General features: G+C 42.9%; 2 protein-coding genes across 2 annotated transcripts; one reads left to right on the top strand and one right to left on the bottom strand.

Moving 5' to 3' along the window:
- Positions 1–214: 214 nt before the first annotated feature.
- LOC118319039 (nuclear cap-binding protein subunit 1) lies at positions 215–8,844 on the bottom strand. The gene is made up of 23 exons (XM_035649104.2): positions 8,673–8,844; positions 7,382–7,470; positions 7,093–7,193; positions 6,836–6,992; positions 6,626–6,733; positions 6,406–6,527; positions 6,132–6,201; positions 5,808–6,023; positions 5,093–5,190; positions 4,948–5,011; positions 4,744–4,854; positions 4,309–4,373; positions 4,144–4,206; positions 3,946–4,020; positions 3,582–3,685; positions 3,353–3,475; positions 3,078–3,180; positions 2,273–2,366; positions 2,069–2,172; positions 1,851–1,968; positions 1,613–1,753; positions 1,313–1,426; positions 215–735 (listed from the first exon to the last, which is right to left on the bottom strand). The coding sequence occupies exons 1-23, from the start codon at positions 8,704–8,706 to the stop codon at positions 622–624; spliced, it is 2,388 nt and encodes a 795-aa protein (XP_035504997.1). The 5' UTR covers positions 8,707–8,844; the 3' UTR covers positions 215–621.
- Positions 8,845–8,984: 140 nt separating this feature from the next.
- Positions 8,985–13,356, top strand: LOC118319994 (thiosulfate sulfurtransferase/rhodanese-like domain-containing protein 2). The gene is made up of 10 exons (XM_047334217.1): positions 8,985–9,158; positions 9,217–9,398; positions 10,311–10,591; positions 10,726–10,834; positions 10,950–11,069; positions 11,303–11,408; positions 11,517–11,632; positions 12,049–12,207; positions 12,373–12,511; positions 12,589–13,356. Exons 2-10 carry the CDS (start codon positions 9,258–9,260, stop codon positions 12,861–12,863), a joined length of 1,446 nt encoding a protein of 481 aa, XP_047190173.1. The 5' UTR covers positions 8,985–9,158; positions 9,217–9,257; the 3' UTR covers positions 12,864–13,356.
- The last annotated feature ends 652 nt before the right edge of the window (positions 13,357–14,008 follow it).

The following is a 14,008-nucleotide window of genomic DNA, read 5'->3' as shown; positions in this document are numbered from 1 at the left end:
AAGAATTGAAAATATGAGACATCTGTCACAGACTACATAATCTAAACATATTCTTAAAGTAATTTGTAGTTGCAGCTTAATTTAACGTTCCCCCTCTATTATAGAAGGGAGAGGAAATGACATCAAGGATGACTTTTTTCCTCAGCTGAAGTATATTCAGATCATGAGATAAACCAGAACAGGAATAAGTTTGAGAAAATGAGGGACACCAGCGGGCGGTTAAAGAGTCTGCAGAGTTTAATCGTTTCCCAATTGCACAAAAAAAAAAAAACAGAAGAAAAAAAACAGAAATATAAAAAAGTAAAGCGCTCACGAGTTTCATAATCAAATCAGAGCCGACCTGAACTCTCTCTGTGATCACTTCTCCGGCTCCGTCTGGACGCAGACGGTTTTAAAAAGACTCTGTTCACAGGAACACGAGCAGGAAGTGGCAAGGAACAAAAAACATAATCACTACAGCGAGATAATGACAAACAGACTCTTGCACAAAACGCTGAACACAAAACAGGTTAAAAAAAAAAAAAAAAAGACTACAACGATAACGAGGAGGATTCTTGATGCAAGAGCTGTAAGTTTCTAACGTGCGTGTTCGGCACAGCGGCGCGTTCCGTCCGGTCGTCTTCAGAGCTGCAGAGCGCAGAACTGCTGGTACACGGCCAGGATGTGGGGGTCCAGCTCGGCCGTGAACAGCAGGTTCTCCAGGGTCCCCATGTACTGGTGGATGGTCACATGGTGCTGAGAGAGAGAACACACACACACACACACACACACACACACACACACACACACACACACACACACACACACACACACACACACACACACACACACACACACACACACACACACACACACACACACACACACACACACACACACACACACACACACACACACACACACACACAGTCTGTGAGCAGGGTCGACCGATGACAAGAAGCCGAATCAGAAGAAGAATCACAATGAAAGTTTCCAAACATAGATTTGTATTTCCTCAGACTTTTAGCAGGAAAAAACTGAAAAACGGATCAAAGCGATTTCCGTGAAATTTCGTGTCGGGGTATATTTCTCCGCCGACTCTCTTTTCAGGGTTCCTAAACATTTTCCATTTCAAAAATCCAGACTTTTTCCCTTTCAACTTTTGAAAGTTCACAAAAAAGAAAATGCGAATCGCGTGTGTTTCCATCAACTGGCTTGGAGCGGATAAGCTGCACCAGTTTGGTCAGAAGACGGCTCTATGGGCCACGTATGTCTACCGTAACAGGGCCGTAATAGAACAGTAGAAGAAGAAGTGTGTGTGAGAGGGTTTTACCATGAGGAAGATCTGCTGCAGTCGGTCGATGCAGTTCTTGTACCAGGGCGTGCTGACGTCGACGCTGCCGGTCTCACAGCGAACCAGGTGCTCCGTCAACAACATGATGAAACGCTGAGGGAGAAGAAAAAGAGGAGCATTTAACAATAGTCAGGTGGTTTGATCCGTTGTCGAGTCCTGATACAATATTGTTTTGTTTGTTTGAGGCTGCAGGGAGATGAGAAGCGGGAAAACGTCTCCTGGTGCACACGCGACACCCGAGGACATTCCACTGGTCTGAGGCTCAGAGGTCTGATCTACCTGGAAGATGACGAGGAAGAGGTTCTTCTGTTCGCTCTGGGCCGACTCCACCTTCTCCTGCAGCCTCTCGATCTGCTCCTCCAGCTGACCCTCCTCGTCCTCGCTGTTCTTGTCCATCTCCTCGTCGTCGCCGCTGTCCTTCTGCGAGCAGGCGACACACAGAACGTCCTACTTTAAACCGACTGGAATCATTTTTCTCATGAAACATCAGCCGTTCATTTTGAATAGACCAAGTCACCTTCTTGTGCTGCTGCTTCTCCAGCTTGTCCTTGGCCTCCTCCAGCTCCTTCTGGATCTTCTGCACGTGTTTGTTCATCTTGCGGATGGTCGAGTGCAAAATCTCCCAGGTGAAAAGTCTGGATGAGGTTCAGAGGAAGAGGGAAAACTTTTTCATTCAGCAGAACGATACGTGACGTTAAAAACTTCTCCCCGATGTGACGTGTCGCTCCGTCCCACCTGGTGAACTCGTGAGCCATGTCCTGAGAGAAGAGCCAGTTGGCCACGGCGGCACAGTCCACGACCTGCGTCCGGATCAGTTTGTCCACCAACACCGCGATCATCTGCGTCAGGACGACAGTCCGATTACAACCGACTCATTCGTTTAAAAAACAAGAAGTGTTTCGTTAAGATGTGGAAGAGGTGGAGAACACGGGCGTTCACCTGTGGGTGGTTCCTCCACGCCTCATAAACCACTTTGAGCATGTGCAGCTTCCCCTCGTCGCTGTCGGTCAGCGCCTTCAGGATCTCGTGGAACCTGGAGAAATCAAGACGGATTCATTCATTCAAAACACCATGAAAAAAAGTATGTCAAAGCGACACACTGGGCAATATGAAAACAATGTTATCACGGTCATTTTTTTTCATATTGATCAATATCGATATATATATCACGATATAAATTAAATCACTACTTCTATCAAGCTTAAAGGTTGTGACGTGTGAAGATAGTATATTTAAACCAAAGTTAATTTTGGTCTAAATATTATTATTTTTTCTGTCAGAAGTTGAACGTGATAAATGTACTGTAAGACATTATACAACTGCTGCAACTGCTAAGAGGAAAAGTCATTTCGCGATAATTATGTTTATGGTTTTATCGCCCAGCCCTACTCTTAACAGGACTTTACCTGATACTTAAAACTTTTTTCCTCAAGATTCGAATCTAGTTTAAGCATTTATCATTTCATTGCTTAATAATTGACGTGTACTGTAGATTAGAGCCCGACCGATGTAAATAGACTTAATTCTCATAGTCTCACTTCTATTTTTTTCCCCCTCCATGTGGCCCCCGAACTCTGTCGTACTCTTGACCTGCGTTAATACATCAGGTTTTTTATGAATGAAGGCTAATTTCTATATAACACACGTCACTCTGCTTTTAGTTTGTTCAGTCTGAGATGTTAAAACTGTTTAAAGAGGCGTTTTGTAGATGTACGTGTTTAGTTTCCGTGGTGCGTGAACGTACTTGGCGAGGGCGCTGAACGAGTGGCTGAAGGATTTGGCCGCCAGGTGGAGAAGAGTCTGCAGGAACACGTCGATCTTCAGCGGGTTGAAACTCTCGCCTTCGTCTGGAGGAGGAGAAACAGAAACACAAAAAAGTGGGGAAAGAGACAGAAATAAGTCAGGAGAGAATAAAACCATCGGAGGTGAAGCCTTCAAAACGTTACTGTCCAAAATAGTTTTTAATTTTTACGACAACTATTCAATATAATGAAATTAAATTTTAAAAAAGAAACTAACCATCGTCGTCTTCCTGGTTGGGGTTGGGCACGTCTTTGAGGATGGTGAGGATCTCTTCGTTGGACGCTCGGTTCTTGATGGCGTTGCCGACGGTGATGGACACGGGGTAACCCGGTAACGAGGCTGAGGCGGGAGAGACGCGCCGTTAGGGTTCGTAAGTAAAAAATAAATATTCGGGTCACAGAAGATGAGAACAATTGTACAAAATGAGAATTCAACGTCTCCTCACAGGCGCTCTCGTCGGCGTATTTGTAGATGAAGATGGGTTCGGCGGGGACGAGGGCCGAGAAGGTCGCGGGGACGATGTCCACCATCCGCTGGTGGTACGAGAGTCTGATCGGAAAAACAAAGATAAACAGATTAAACTTTGCAAATCTGAATAAATACGTGTTTTAAAAAGGGACAAATAACATGAAACATGTTAATGTTATAACTTCTTGTAGAGAAGAGAAAACTGGGGGGGAAATAATATTAAGTGAATTAATTCAGATTCACATCTAAGATTCTTACAGTTCCGACCACAAATCAGATCTAGAAAAATTACCAGTTTAAACTCTTTATAATGTACAGCAACGTAAATTATGATTCATCACCTCATCGACTTCTCCAGGACTTCTTTCACAAACTTGGGCTTGGGCTTATCGAGATCCACGGCCAAGCAGTCGGACCTTTTATAAAAAACACGCCATCACATTATATATATATCCGCTCACGTGTTAATAATAAGATTTTCTCCCAATTTTTAAAAACTGCGATTCGCTGCAAGTAAAAAAAAAGTTTCTGCGTCTCACCAGTCGTCCCAGCTCCACCGGAACTGGAAGTTGCTCAAATGATGAGAAAACCAGTTTATTAGTCTGGAGATGAAAAGGGGGGAGAGGGGAGGGGTGACGGCGTTACTCCAGAGACAGGAAACAGTTGGACAGGAAGTGTAAGTGTGAGCACGACGACCACAGTACCTGTCTATGCAGATGGTGTTCATGGTGTCCAGTCTCATGTACAACATCTCTGTGGCTTGAGCCAACTGACGGGGAGGAGTTCAGGTCGAGATTCTGTTCTGGTAGTTTTATGTGTCGCAATTTATAGTATTTAACAATCAAGTGTGCGATGTATTATTTATTAGAGCCCGACCGATACGAGCCTTTGTACAGTAACGACATCGGCGCTTTTGTTTACCGATATTATTTGTCCCTTTATGTAAGTCTTAAGTTTATCATGTATATCAGAATATATAACATACTGATAGTTATAAACATCAAGATAATGGATAATGGATGGAAGAAGCTGCGAAGCTTCACGTTCTTTTTCTGCAGCAGCAGGTTTCAAAACTATTTTCTCAGGGGATTGTGGGGAAAAAAGGAACTTTGACCTCTAACTCAAACAGTGAAGGATACGACTTGTGGCAGTGACCCCGGCTGCAGCTTGCACAGTTCAATGAGCAGCGTAGTGTACATGACGTCAAGGTGAGGCGGACAGGGCAGCTGGAAGAGTTCCCCAAAGATCACCTGGGAAAAGAAACACTCATGAATATGATTCATATCTTTACATTTTCATGTAATTTCTCAGCAAATAGAACTTTAAAAAACAAAACACTGTACCTCCACGATGTGATAGTTGAGTGGAATCTTATTCTTCCCCGGATAACTGAGTAACTGGGCGGCGCTGAAAGGAGAAGAGACAGATCGTCAACGTGCATATTCAAACGTGTGACACACTTGAAACGGCGTCGAGCTCGTCACCCACCATGTTTTCCTCTCTCTCCAGTGGGTCTTGATGATACAGTGCAGGTTCTCTTCGATGACGAACCTCTCCACAGAATGACTGCCGGGCATCACGGGCCCCTGGAGATGAAGAGCAGGGAAAATGTCACGTCAATGACGAAAAACCCGAAAGACAAACTTGAACCTTCTTATCCACATTCAGACGGTCGGCATACCACGGATACAGGTCTGATATTGTGTATTTCCACGTTTGTCTTTGATATTTTAATATGAACACAGGCTTTAAGTGTATTAAATAATTAGGGATGCACCGAATATTCCATTCCAATTCATTTATTTTAAGTAATGTTGTGCTTTACTGGCATAATGTCTGCTGGAATGTAAAAAAAAACATTCAGTGTTATATAAATATTCATTGTAATTGATATTTTCCTTGAAAATAAAGACAAAAAGTAAAAAGCACATTGAGGCTAATTAATTCATGCAATTGTGAAGAAATTGGCTAAAAAATTTAAAAACTAAAAAATGTGTTTGGTATTATTCTGCCAAGTGTTTCATGATTCTCGGTTTCGGCCAATCATTTTAATTTCGGAGCATCTTTATAAATAATACATAATTATTGTATTTTCCTTTTTTTTATAACAGTATACACTTCATATTCTAAACTCACACAACTTCCTAATTAATTTTCATCACCTAAAAAACCCCAACAACAAACAAGTATGTGCTGTACGTACCTCGGGGGCGTCTGTGTAGTCAAACATGCGGAAGACGACCTGCGGCATCGGGTACTGGGCGTCTGGCATGTGGCCCGGCGGGGTGAAGGGCGGCAGGTTGTGTTGCAGGGCCTCGCACAGCACGCTGTCGAAGGCAATGTACGGACGGAGGACGTGGCGCTCCTGCCAGCGGTCCTTCTTCAGCTTCTGGATCTGAGCCCACAGGCAGTCAAGGTACTGAGGAGAGAACAGGAAGAGAAAAGGGGGAGGCGGAGGAAGAGTGTCACGTGATGATGAAAACTCGGTAGAACAAGAAATGGAAAACTGTAGCACCGCGTCTCTCACCTCCTCTTGGGGGTGAGGCTTCTCCGCCGTCCACACCTGCAGCATCGGGACGTGAGTCTTCAGTCTCCTCCTGAGAAACAAGAAATGTCGAGTGATGAAAGATTTAGCTCAAACCACTGGCTGAATTGTGAAAAGTGTGAGCAAAGAATAATAAAAAACAGAAAAAGAAATGAGCATAGAAACATTAAAAATAGACAAGAGAGCAGGAAGGAGAACTTCAACTACGAAGAGGAAAGAGAGAGAGAAGAGAAAAGAAACAGATGGAAGGTCGTACTTGAGGTATCCCTCGACCTGACTGAGCAGTCGGTCCATCTCCACGTCCTTCTTCTCGTAGAGCTCCTTGCCGACCCAGGGCAGACAGGAGAGAACCACGTACACGAACCAGTCGGACCGAACCTGAGGACGCAAAAACAAGATCCCTCGTAAACTTTTATAAAACTTTTTCATCATCTTTCTTTGCTTTGCTGCCGCCCTGACCTCATCCCTCTACGCACCTGTGGAACGTCTTCCTCTTGAGTAACACTGACAAAATTTTCAAACATAGCCACCATCGACGGAGCGGCAATCACGTGGCAGTTGACCAAGTCTGACAGAAAACGCACCTATAAAAAAGGGACAGTTTGTGGAAAAAAATGTGAACACAATAATATACAGATGCCTGTAAAGGTCAGATTTTGGGTGCTTATTAAAAAAAATGTGATTACCAAGTAAACGGCTTCATTGTACAAGTTGTTTTTCAACGTCTCCTTGAGTTGTCGGATCATGGCCTCGACGAACTCGCCCCCGAAGTTGTAGTTCCTGGCGTTGAGGAGGCCGACTAGAGTCGTATAGACGGTCAGTTTTTCGGGAAGGAGGCGGGCGCTGTCATAAAAAAAACCCAACAACAATTCAATGAGAGCTACCACTTAATAAGACTCATGTTTTTTTACCAATGAAAGGGTGAAAACTTGTTCGAACTTACACGGAACATAAAATGCGCAGGATTTTGTTTTTGTAGTTGGGAAGGTCGGCCTCCAAGACGCCCGCAAGGCCCTCCAGGTTGCTCTCCAGCGACGATGTACTCTGCGAAGAAATTCAGTAGCAATTGAACACAGTTTTCTCTTTTTTGCTGAACCACAGTTTTTTTTATTTTCCTTGCAGCAAACTAACACCACCTCCGGTTCTGGTGTTTGTCTTTTTAGGAGTAAACCATGTGCTCAATCTTTCCAGAGTTGAGGACTGGGTTCAATCAAAACATTAAAACTCGTTACCTTCTCCCCCACGCGACATATCAGCGACTCCAGACGGTCTTCGATCTCGATGGGCTCCGACGTTCTCCTCCTTTTATGGGCCTGACCCCCTGGTAAGGTCAGAAGAGAAACAAATTGTAAAAGTCTGTATAGCTCTGTCTTCTTCTTCTTCTGTGGTTTCCCCCACAAAGCAGCATTTTACATATAAAGACCTTTTTTTAGATGCTATTGAGTTTTACTGTGGCAACTGCAGGACGATGCTAAGTTAGATAGAAAGTATACTGATGATGCCGGGTGTAGGTATAAATCCCAGAGAAGTTAAACTTGAGTTCATCGGTCAATTGGCAGGAAATGAATAGCAACAATTTTTGATTGAACGTTTTAGACAAGCAAAATTTCCAAATATTTGATGGCCCCAGTTTGGATTTGACTATTTTCTTTTTAAAATAATAAAAAATACTAAACTGAGTCTCTTTGGGAAGAAGAAATATATTTCCTATACATATTTCTTTCAGTTTCCACAAGTCAACAGTGTCATTCAACACTGCAGCTTTCTCACATGCGTCAATCCACAATTGGGAACTTCCTGTTTTAGATCAGAGCGGTTGACGCATGAAGGCAGGATGAGAATAAATGTGTGAGTATTTATCTCCATTGAATGCCTGCAACAGCTGATCGATTAGTAATCGACTACTAAATGAATCGCCAACTATTTGGACGATTGATGAACAAGTGCAAAAAAAATCTAAATGCTCTGATTCCAGCTTCTTAGATGCGACTGTGACCTGGTTTCTTTGCTCCTCTGTGACAGCGAACTGAATGTCGTTGTCGTGTGGACGAAAAAAGCATGTTTGGTAACAGATCACTTCTTTGTTTGTATCATGATCGAACCTCTGACTCAGCCCCCCCCCACCCCCGGAGGATGACAGCAAACCTGCATTCACGCGTGCTAGAAACAAACTAATGTTGCATTAGGTAACTGAGGCATTTCTGCACGAGTGCCTGCAGCTGGTCACCGCCAACATGTCACCTGCACACGGTCAAGACGCAGAGCAACTAACCATCCGGTTCATTCCGTCACAAGCAGAGTTCACTCCTCGTTTCTTTTTAAGCCACGACACATAAGATGGACACAAACCGATATTAACCGTTCTTGTGTTGTTGTTGTTGTTGGGGGGATATATTAATGACGATATGAAACCGCAAACCGGGCCTCGCACATTCACACAAAAAAACAACACACGCTACCGTTAGCTCACTAGCTAGCTAGCTACGCTAGCCACCACTCGGTTAGCAGCTCACGTCCACCTACCGTCGCTGTCGTCGCTGTGTCGTCGCCGGGACATGCTTCACTCCGCTCGGATGCAAAACCAAACGAAGAGAGAGACGAATAAAAGAATGAATATGAAACACTACGGAATAAGTCCGGGTTGAAGGAGCTTTTTCTAGCCGGGCCGCTTGTTAACGGAGCAGGGAAATTAAAAAAAAAAGCGGTCCGATTCAATTGAAGCACTTCCGGGGTCAACCGGGAAGGTGCGCCGTTTATTTTCGTCCGACTCCCGCAATGCTTGATTTTTGTTTTTCCGGCTACACGTTTTTTTTGGTGATTCTCGTGTAAATCTCTGATATCGATTCTTCACACTCAGTGTTTGTCAAAACGAGGCTAATGTCAGGGGTTTAATAAAGGAGCCTCCCGTTTGCTCTCAGACCGCAGAGCAGAACTAGTTCCGTGTAAACGTAAACAAAACTTCCGAGCCAGAGACTGTTTACTTTTTCTAATTTTGGGGTTAAATTGAAGATATATATATATATATATATATATATATATATATATATATATATATATATATATATATATATATATATATATATATTGTTTTTATATCTGTCGATCACCATGGCGGCGGCGGATCTGCCTCTTTGCTCCGAGCTGCTGTTGGACCAGGAGCTCGACTCGTCCGCGTGTGATGATGGATCGCAGCTGGAGAAACAGCTGTCAGCCTCGCAGAGAAGAGACTACAGCCTCTGCAGGAGGAAGGTGAGAGTCGACACCCAGGGATGATTCTAACATTTAAAATAAAATATATAGTAATGTCTTCTTGTTTTTACAGCATGTACCAGACAGGCAGACTGGTGCAGTAAAGCATTGTGCAAAATTCCTCATCATTAAAAGCTCAAATTGAGCTTCCTTTAATTCAACTTTCATTCATTTAAAAATCAGTTTTTATTCTAAGTGCAAATCTGAGGTACTCGTACTTGACTTGAGTATTTCCATTTTCTTCGACTTTGTCCTCACACGGCACCAAAATAAGAAGCATTGTACTTTTTACTCTTCTACGTTTATTGAGTTAGAGATTGAGATTAGTTTCTTTGTCAATTCAGTTTGTTAATACGGAGAATAATCGCTACATAAACAATTTTGTGTCATTATTTTGGGTTAAGTTGAGATCCCTTAGAGTAACAATATATAAAATGATTCAAATTACCTCTACCGTTACCAACTGCTACATTAAAGTAAAGGAATGTGTCAGTAGTTGTAATCTAGTAATATAGTTATATGTTTTATAAAAAAGAATAGTTCTATTTGTATTGGTACTTATACTTTTGTAGTTTTTTTTTGTGAAATTTTAAATACAGGACTTTTATTTACAATGTAGTTAGCTTATGTTTTAAAAATTGCATATTGGCTCATATGTCATCCTCAAATTCAACTCAAATATCAGCTTTAGTATCAGACTCAAAAATCCTCTATCGATTCTTTTACGAAGCCTAACGACCTATTTTAAGTCCACAGTTTATAATCTGAGGTCAGTGGTTCCTAACCTGGTAGCTGGGACAACCGAAGGGTTCATAACAGGAATCTTGTCGTCATGAGTTGAGGAACAACAGCAGCAACGACAGCATTTAAGTTTTTTAAAAAGCGTTTCACCCACTGTTTTCCTCTCCACAGTCGTTCGCTGCCTTTGTGGCGTCCAGGAGGGACCGCGGTCCTGAGGGAGGAGGCACATCTTGGTGCTGCTGCGGACAGACCTTCAGGGAACACCCCGCCGTTCACAAGCACGTGGCCAGGACTCACGACGCCGAGATAAAGCATCTCACGCGGGCCACGTACAAGTGTTTTTTAAGCCGACCGGAGGAAGAACCGGAAACACGGCAGGGCAAAGCCGAGGCGGTGGACATCTCTGCTTGGATACCCGACACCAGTCACATCTCTGAGGAGCAACTGCAGAAGTACTGGTCAACTTCTCATTCTCTCATCTAGGTCCAGTTGTCATGCTTTTCAATTGTTTTTGAATAGAAGATCCAGCGTCATAGGTGAGTTTATTTTAAAGAAATACTGATGTCCGTGGATGTTTTTCCATCAGGGGTCCAGGAAAGGTCCTCCTCTACTATCACTACTGTCCAGTGGAGCATCCGCACGTCATCTGCGCTTGGCAGAAAGCTTTGTGTGAAAAGCTCCACTTAACTGGCAAGGTCGAATGAATCACCTGCATCCCACTTACAACTACGTTTACATGAATCGTTTAATTCCATTTTAAGCGTACACCCCCCCCCCCCCTTTAAAATGCATTGTGATCGTCTTCTTCAGGTCAGGGTGGCGTCCGAGGGCATCAACGGGACGGTCGGTGGCACCAACGTGGCCATTGACGTTTACATCGACGCGATGCGTTCCCATCCTCTCTTCGGGATGGACAGGGAGGATTTTAAGGTCAGATTCCGATGGTAGATGATGATACACTACATGCTCCAGATTTGTCCTCTTGTAATGTGTGTAACGTGCTTGATGTCTCTACACGGCATCCTGCCTGAATATGAACTCTGTGTTATGATCCATTGGGGCGACCACAGCCGGATTAAAGTGTTTTAACCATAACATGAAACAGTTGTGTTGAAAAGTCCATTTCATATAAATGAAAAAAGTTTGGCCCTGTGTGCATACAGACGAGTGATGGTGGTGCCGAGTGTTTCACAGACCTCAGGGTTGGGGTCTACAAAGAAATCGTCCCCATGGGAATGGATCCCGATGTCGTCTCCTACCGATTAGCAGGTTCTATATTATTATTATTGTAACACTACGAAATTGATTTTAATAGTAAATAATGTCTTATTTGTCGTTTGTGACGACGCTCACGTTATTGAAAAACATCTTTCTCAGGAATTCACCTGGAGCCCGAGGAGTTTCACAAAGAAGTGGAGGCTATTTTGGCCGAGGGGGATTCGTGCACCGACACCGTCCTCCTCGACTGCCGCAACTTTTACGAGAGTAAAATTGTGAGTCGTTTATCGGATTCCCTCCGGAAAACATTGAGTTTCACAGATTGTAAAAGTAAAGTTAGTCGTCCAAATATCATCATTGTTTTTTTTTACCCCAAATGCACTTTAAAGAAGATGCTGAATTCCTACTAGATTCAGAGACACAACAGAGCTAAAACTCAGGCTGCAAAGTTTGTCAATTCAATTCTTATTTCATTCAGAACGCAGAAAAAAAAACGGTCCGTAGCACAATACAAAACATGGCAAAAGACCGACAAATACAAGACAAAACACATACAATAAGAAATGACCACAACAGTCAGAGTTCCACAGTACACAAAAAGAGTGTTCGGATATTAGCATATAGACTAAAACGCCAATGGTTCCATCAGAACCCGTGATTGTTATTATTATTTGTATGTTTCTCCCTCCAGGGGCAGTTCACTCAGTGTCTGGCGCCGGACATCCGTAAGTTCAGCTACTTCCCGGACTACGTCGACCAGAACCTGGAACTGTTCCGAGACAAGAAGGTCCTCATGTACTGCACGGGGGGGATCCGCTGCGAGCGCGGCTCCGCGTACCTCCGCTCCAAGGTGAGTAGTTTTTTTTCTCCTGCTGCTTCTCCACAAGGGGGAAACGGTTTAGTCATTAGGTGCGTTTGTCCTTGTTCCCCTTGATCCGTATTCTATTGTGGTTATAATAAAGAAGATACATGTTTTGTGTACATGCGTCCCAACATCTCCTGCCCTGTTTTGTAGGACGTGTGTAAAGAGGTTTACCAGCTGAAAGGTGGAATTCACAAGTACCTGGAGCGTTTCCCCGAGGGTTTCTATCGTGGAAAGCTCTTCGTCTTCGATGAGCGTTACACCATCTCCTCCAACAGCGACATCATCTCAGGTTAGTGTTTTCTCTCTCTCGTGTTTTAAAGCTCCTTTTAAGAATGGGGTGAAAAAACTGTCTGTATCTCTGTCCAGACTGCAGATACTGTGGGCGTCCCTGGGACCAGTACGAGCTCTGTTCCACCCAGTTCTGCTGCCAGCTGGTTCTGTCGTGTCACGGCTGCAGACTGGACGGACACACCGCCTGCTGCCCCGCCTGCCAAACCAAAGGACGGGGTCGGAGCGAGGCGTCCTCCTCCTCCTCCTCCTCCTCCGCCACCGCCACCGCTCCGCATCACAAGGAGGAGTGCGAGTGCACCGACGGACGTCCCAGAATTCCCCAGGATGTGTGTGCGACGCAGACGTGGTGATTGGACACGAGCGCATCCGGCAACACATAAAAAATCCTGGGATATTAATCAGAATGCGAAACTAGATTTAGTGGAAGGCTGACAAGTATATTTTAAGTCTTTTTATAAGACAGACTTATTGTATCTGAGTGGTTTGAGTCGTCCATGAAAGTGATATTTGGTGATAAACCTGTTTTTTCGTCTTATTTTGAGGAAATGTGAGAATACATCTGCAGTTTTCTTACACTGATTTTTAACTGGATTGCCTTTATCATTAATCACAGGATCTGAACGTATCTTGTGTTTGTGCGTTTGTGTGCTTCTTTGTGTAAAAATGGGATTTTATCTTTCAAAATCAGTGCATTGGCAATTATTTCAGTTAATTACATTACATTTTTATTTCTCTGACATAGTAATGGTTTCAGAGACAATTTTAAATGTAGTAAATTTGATGTTATGTTGCTTAAAAGTGAAGATGTGGTACAAATACACCAAAAACCATGTTGAATTTAAAGCTGCGTTTTTCTTTTTGTTTTTACAGTAGTAATACTCTAATGTCTAATCTGAAATAATACAAGACTTTCCTATTGATTGGCACGGGAAGGAAATTCACATGTCAAAAAAGCACAGGCTATAACAGTGGGGAAACCCAAAAAATTGACAAAATCAGAAATGTGAGAAACTACATTTCATGATGATGATAACATCCTGTATTTGTGTCGCTTTTCTCAAAACCAATTTTTACAGATATTGATAAACAAAAATAAATACAATGCAATCAAGAAACAGAATAATATTAATAATGATATTTTGTATGTAACATTTTGTGCAGCAATACCCCCGAAGCCAACAAGCCGAAAAAAATTGCTTATATTTCATAAATGTAAAAAAACAAACATTACACTGTAATTGAGACAAAAAGAACAGTGCACGTGTACAAGAGTTTTGGCACCCTAAGTTTACATAGTCATTTGTCTTTTGAATTGGAATCTGTGTCTTTCATATTCAAAACTTACTGGCTAGATGATTTGTGCATTGTGCAATTGTCTGTGCAAACAGGCTGCAGTCATACTGAAGCAGAGGTGTCTGTTTTAAGCATAATAGAAATATTGTGAAATAGATATGATAGAAGATATATCAATAAATACTAATACAATATTTCAATA

This window comes from Scophthalmus maximus, chromosome 9 (assembly GCF_022379125.1).
Source record: "Scophthalmus maximus strain ysfricsl-2021 chromosome 9, ASM2237912v1, whole genome shotgun sequence".
Taxonomy (NCBI): Eukaryota; Metazoa; Chordata; class Actinopteri; order Pleuronectiformes; family Scophthalmidae; genus Scophthalmus; species Scophthalmus maximus.
Note: the sequence above shows the minus strand (reverse complement) of the source record. Positions and strands in the feature narration are given on the sequence as shown.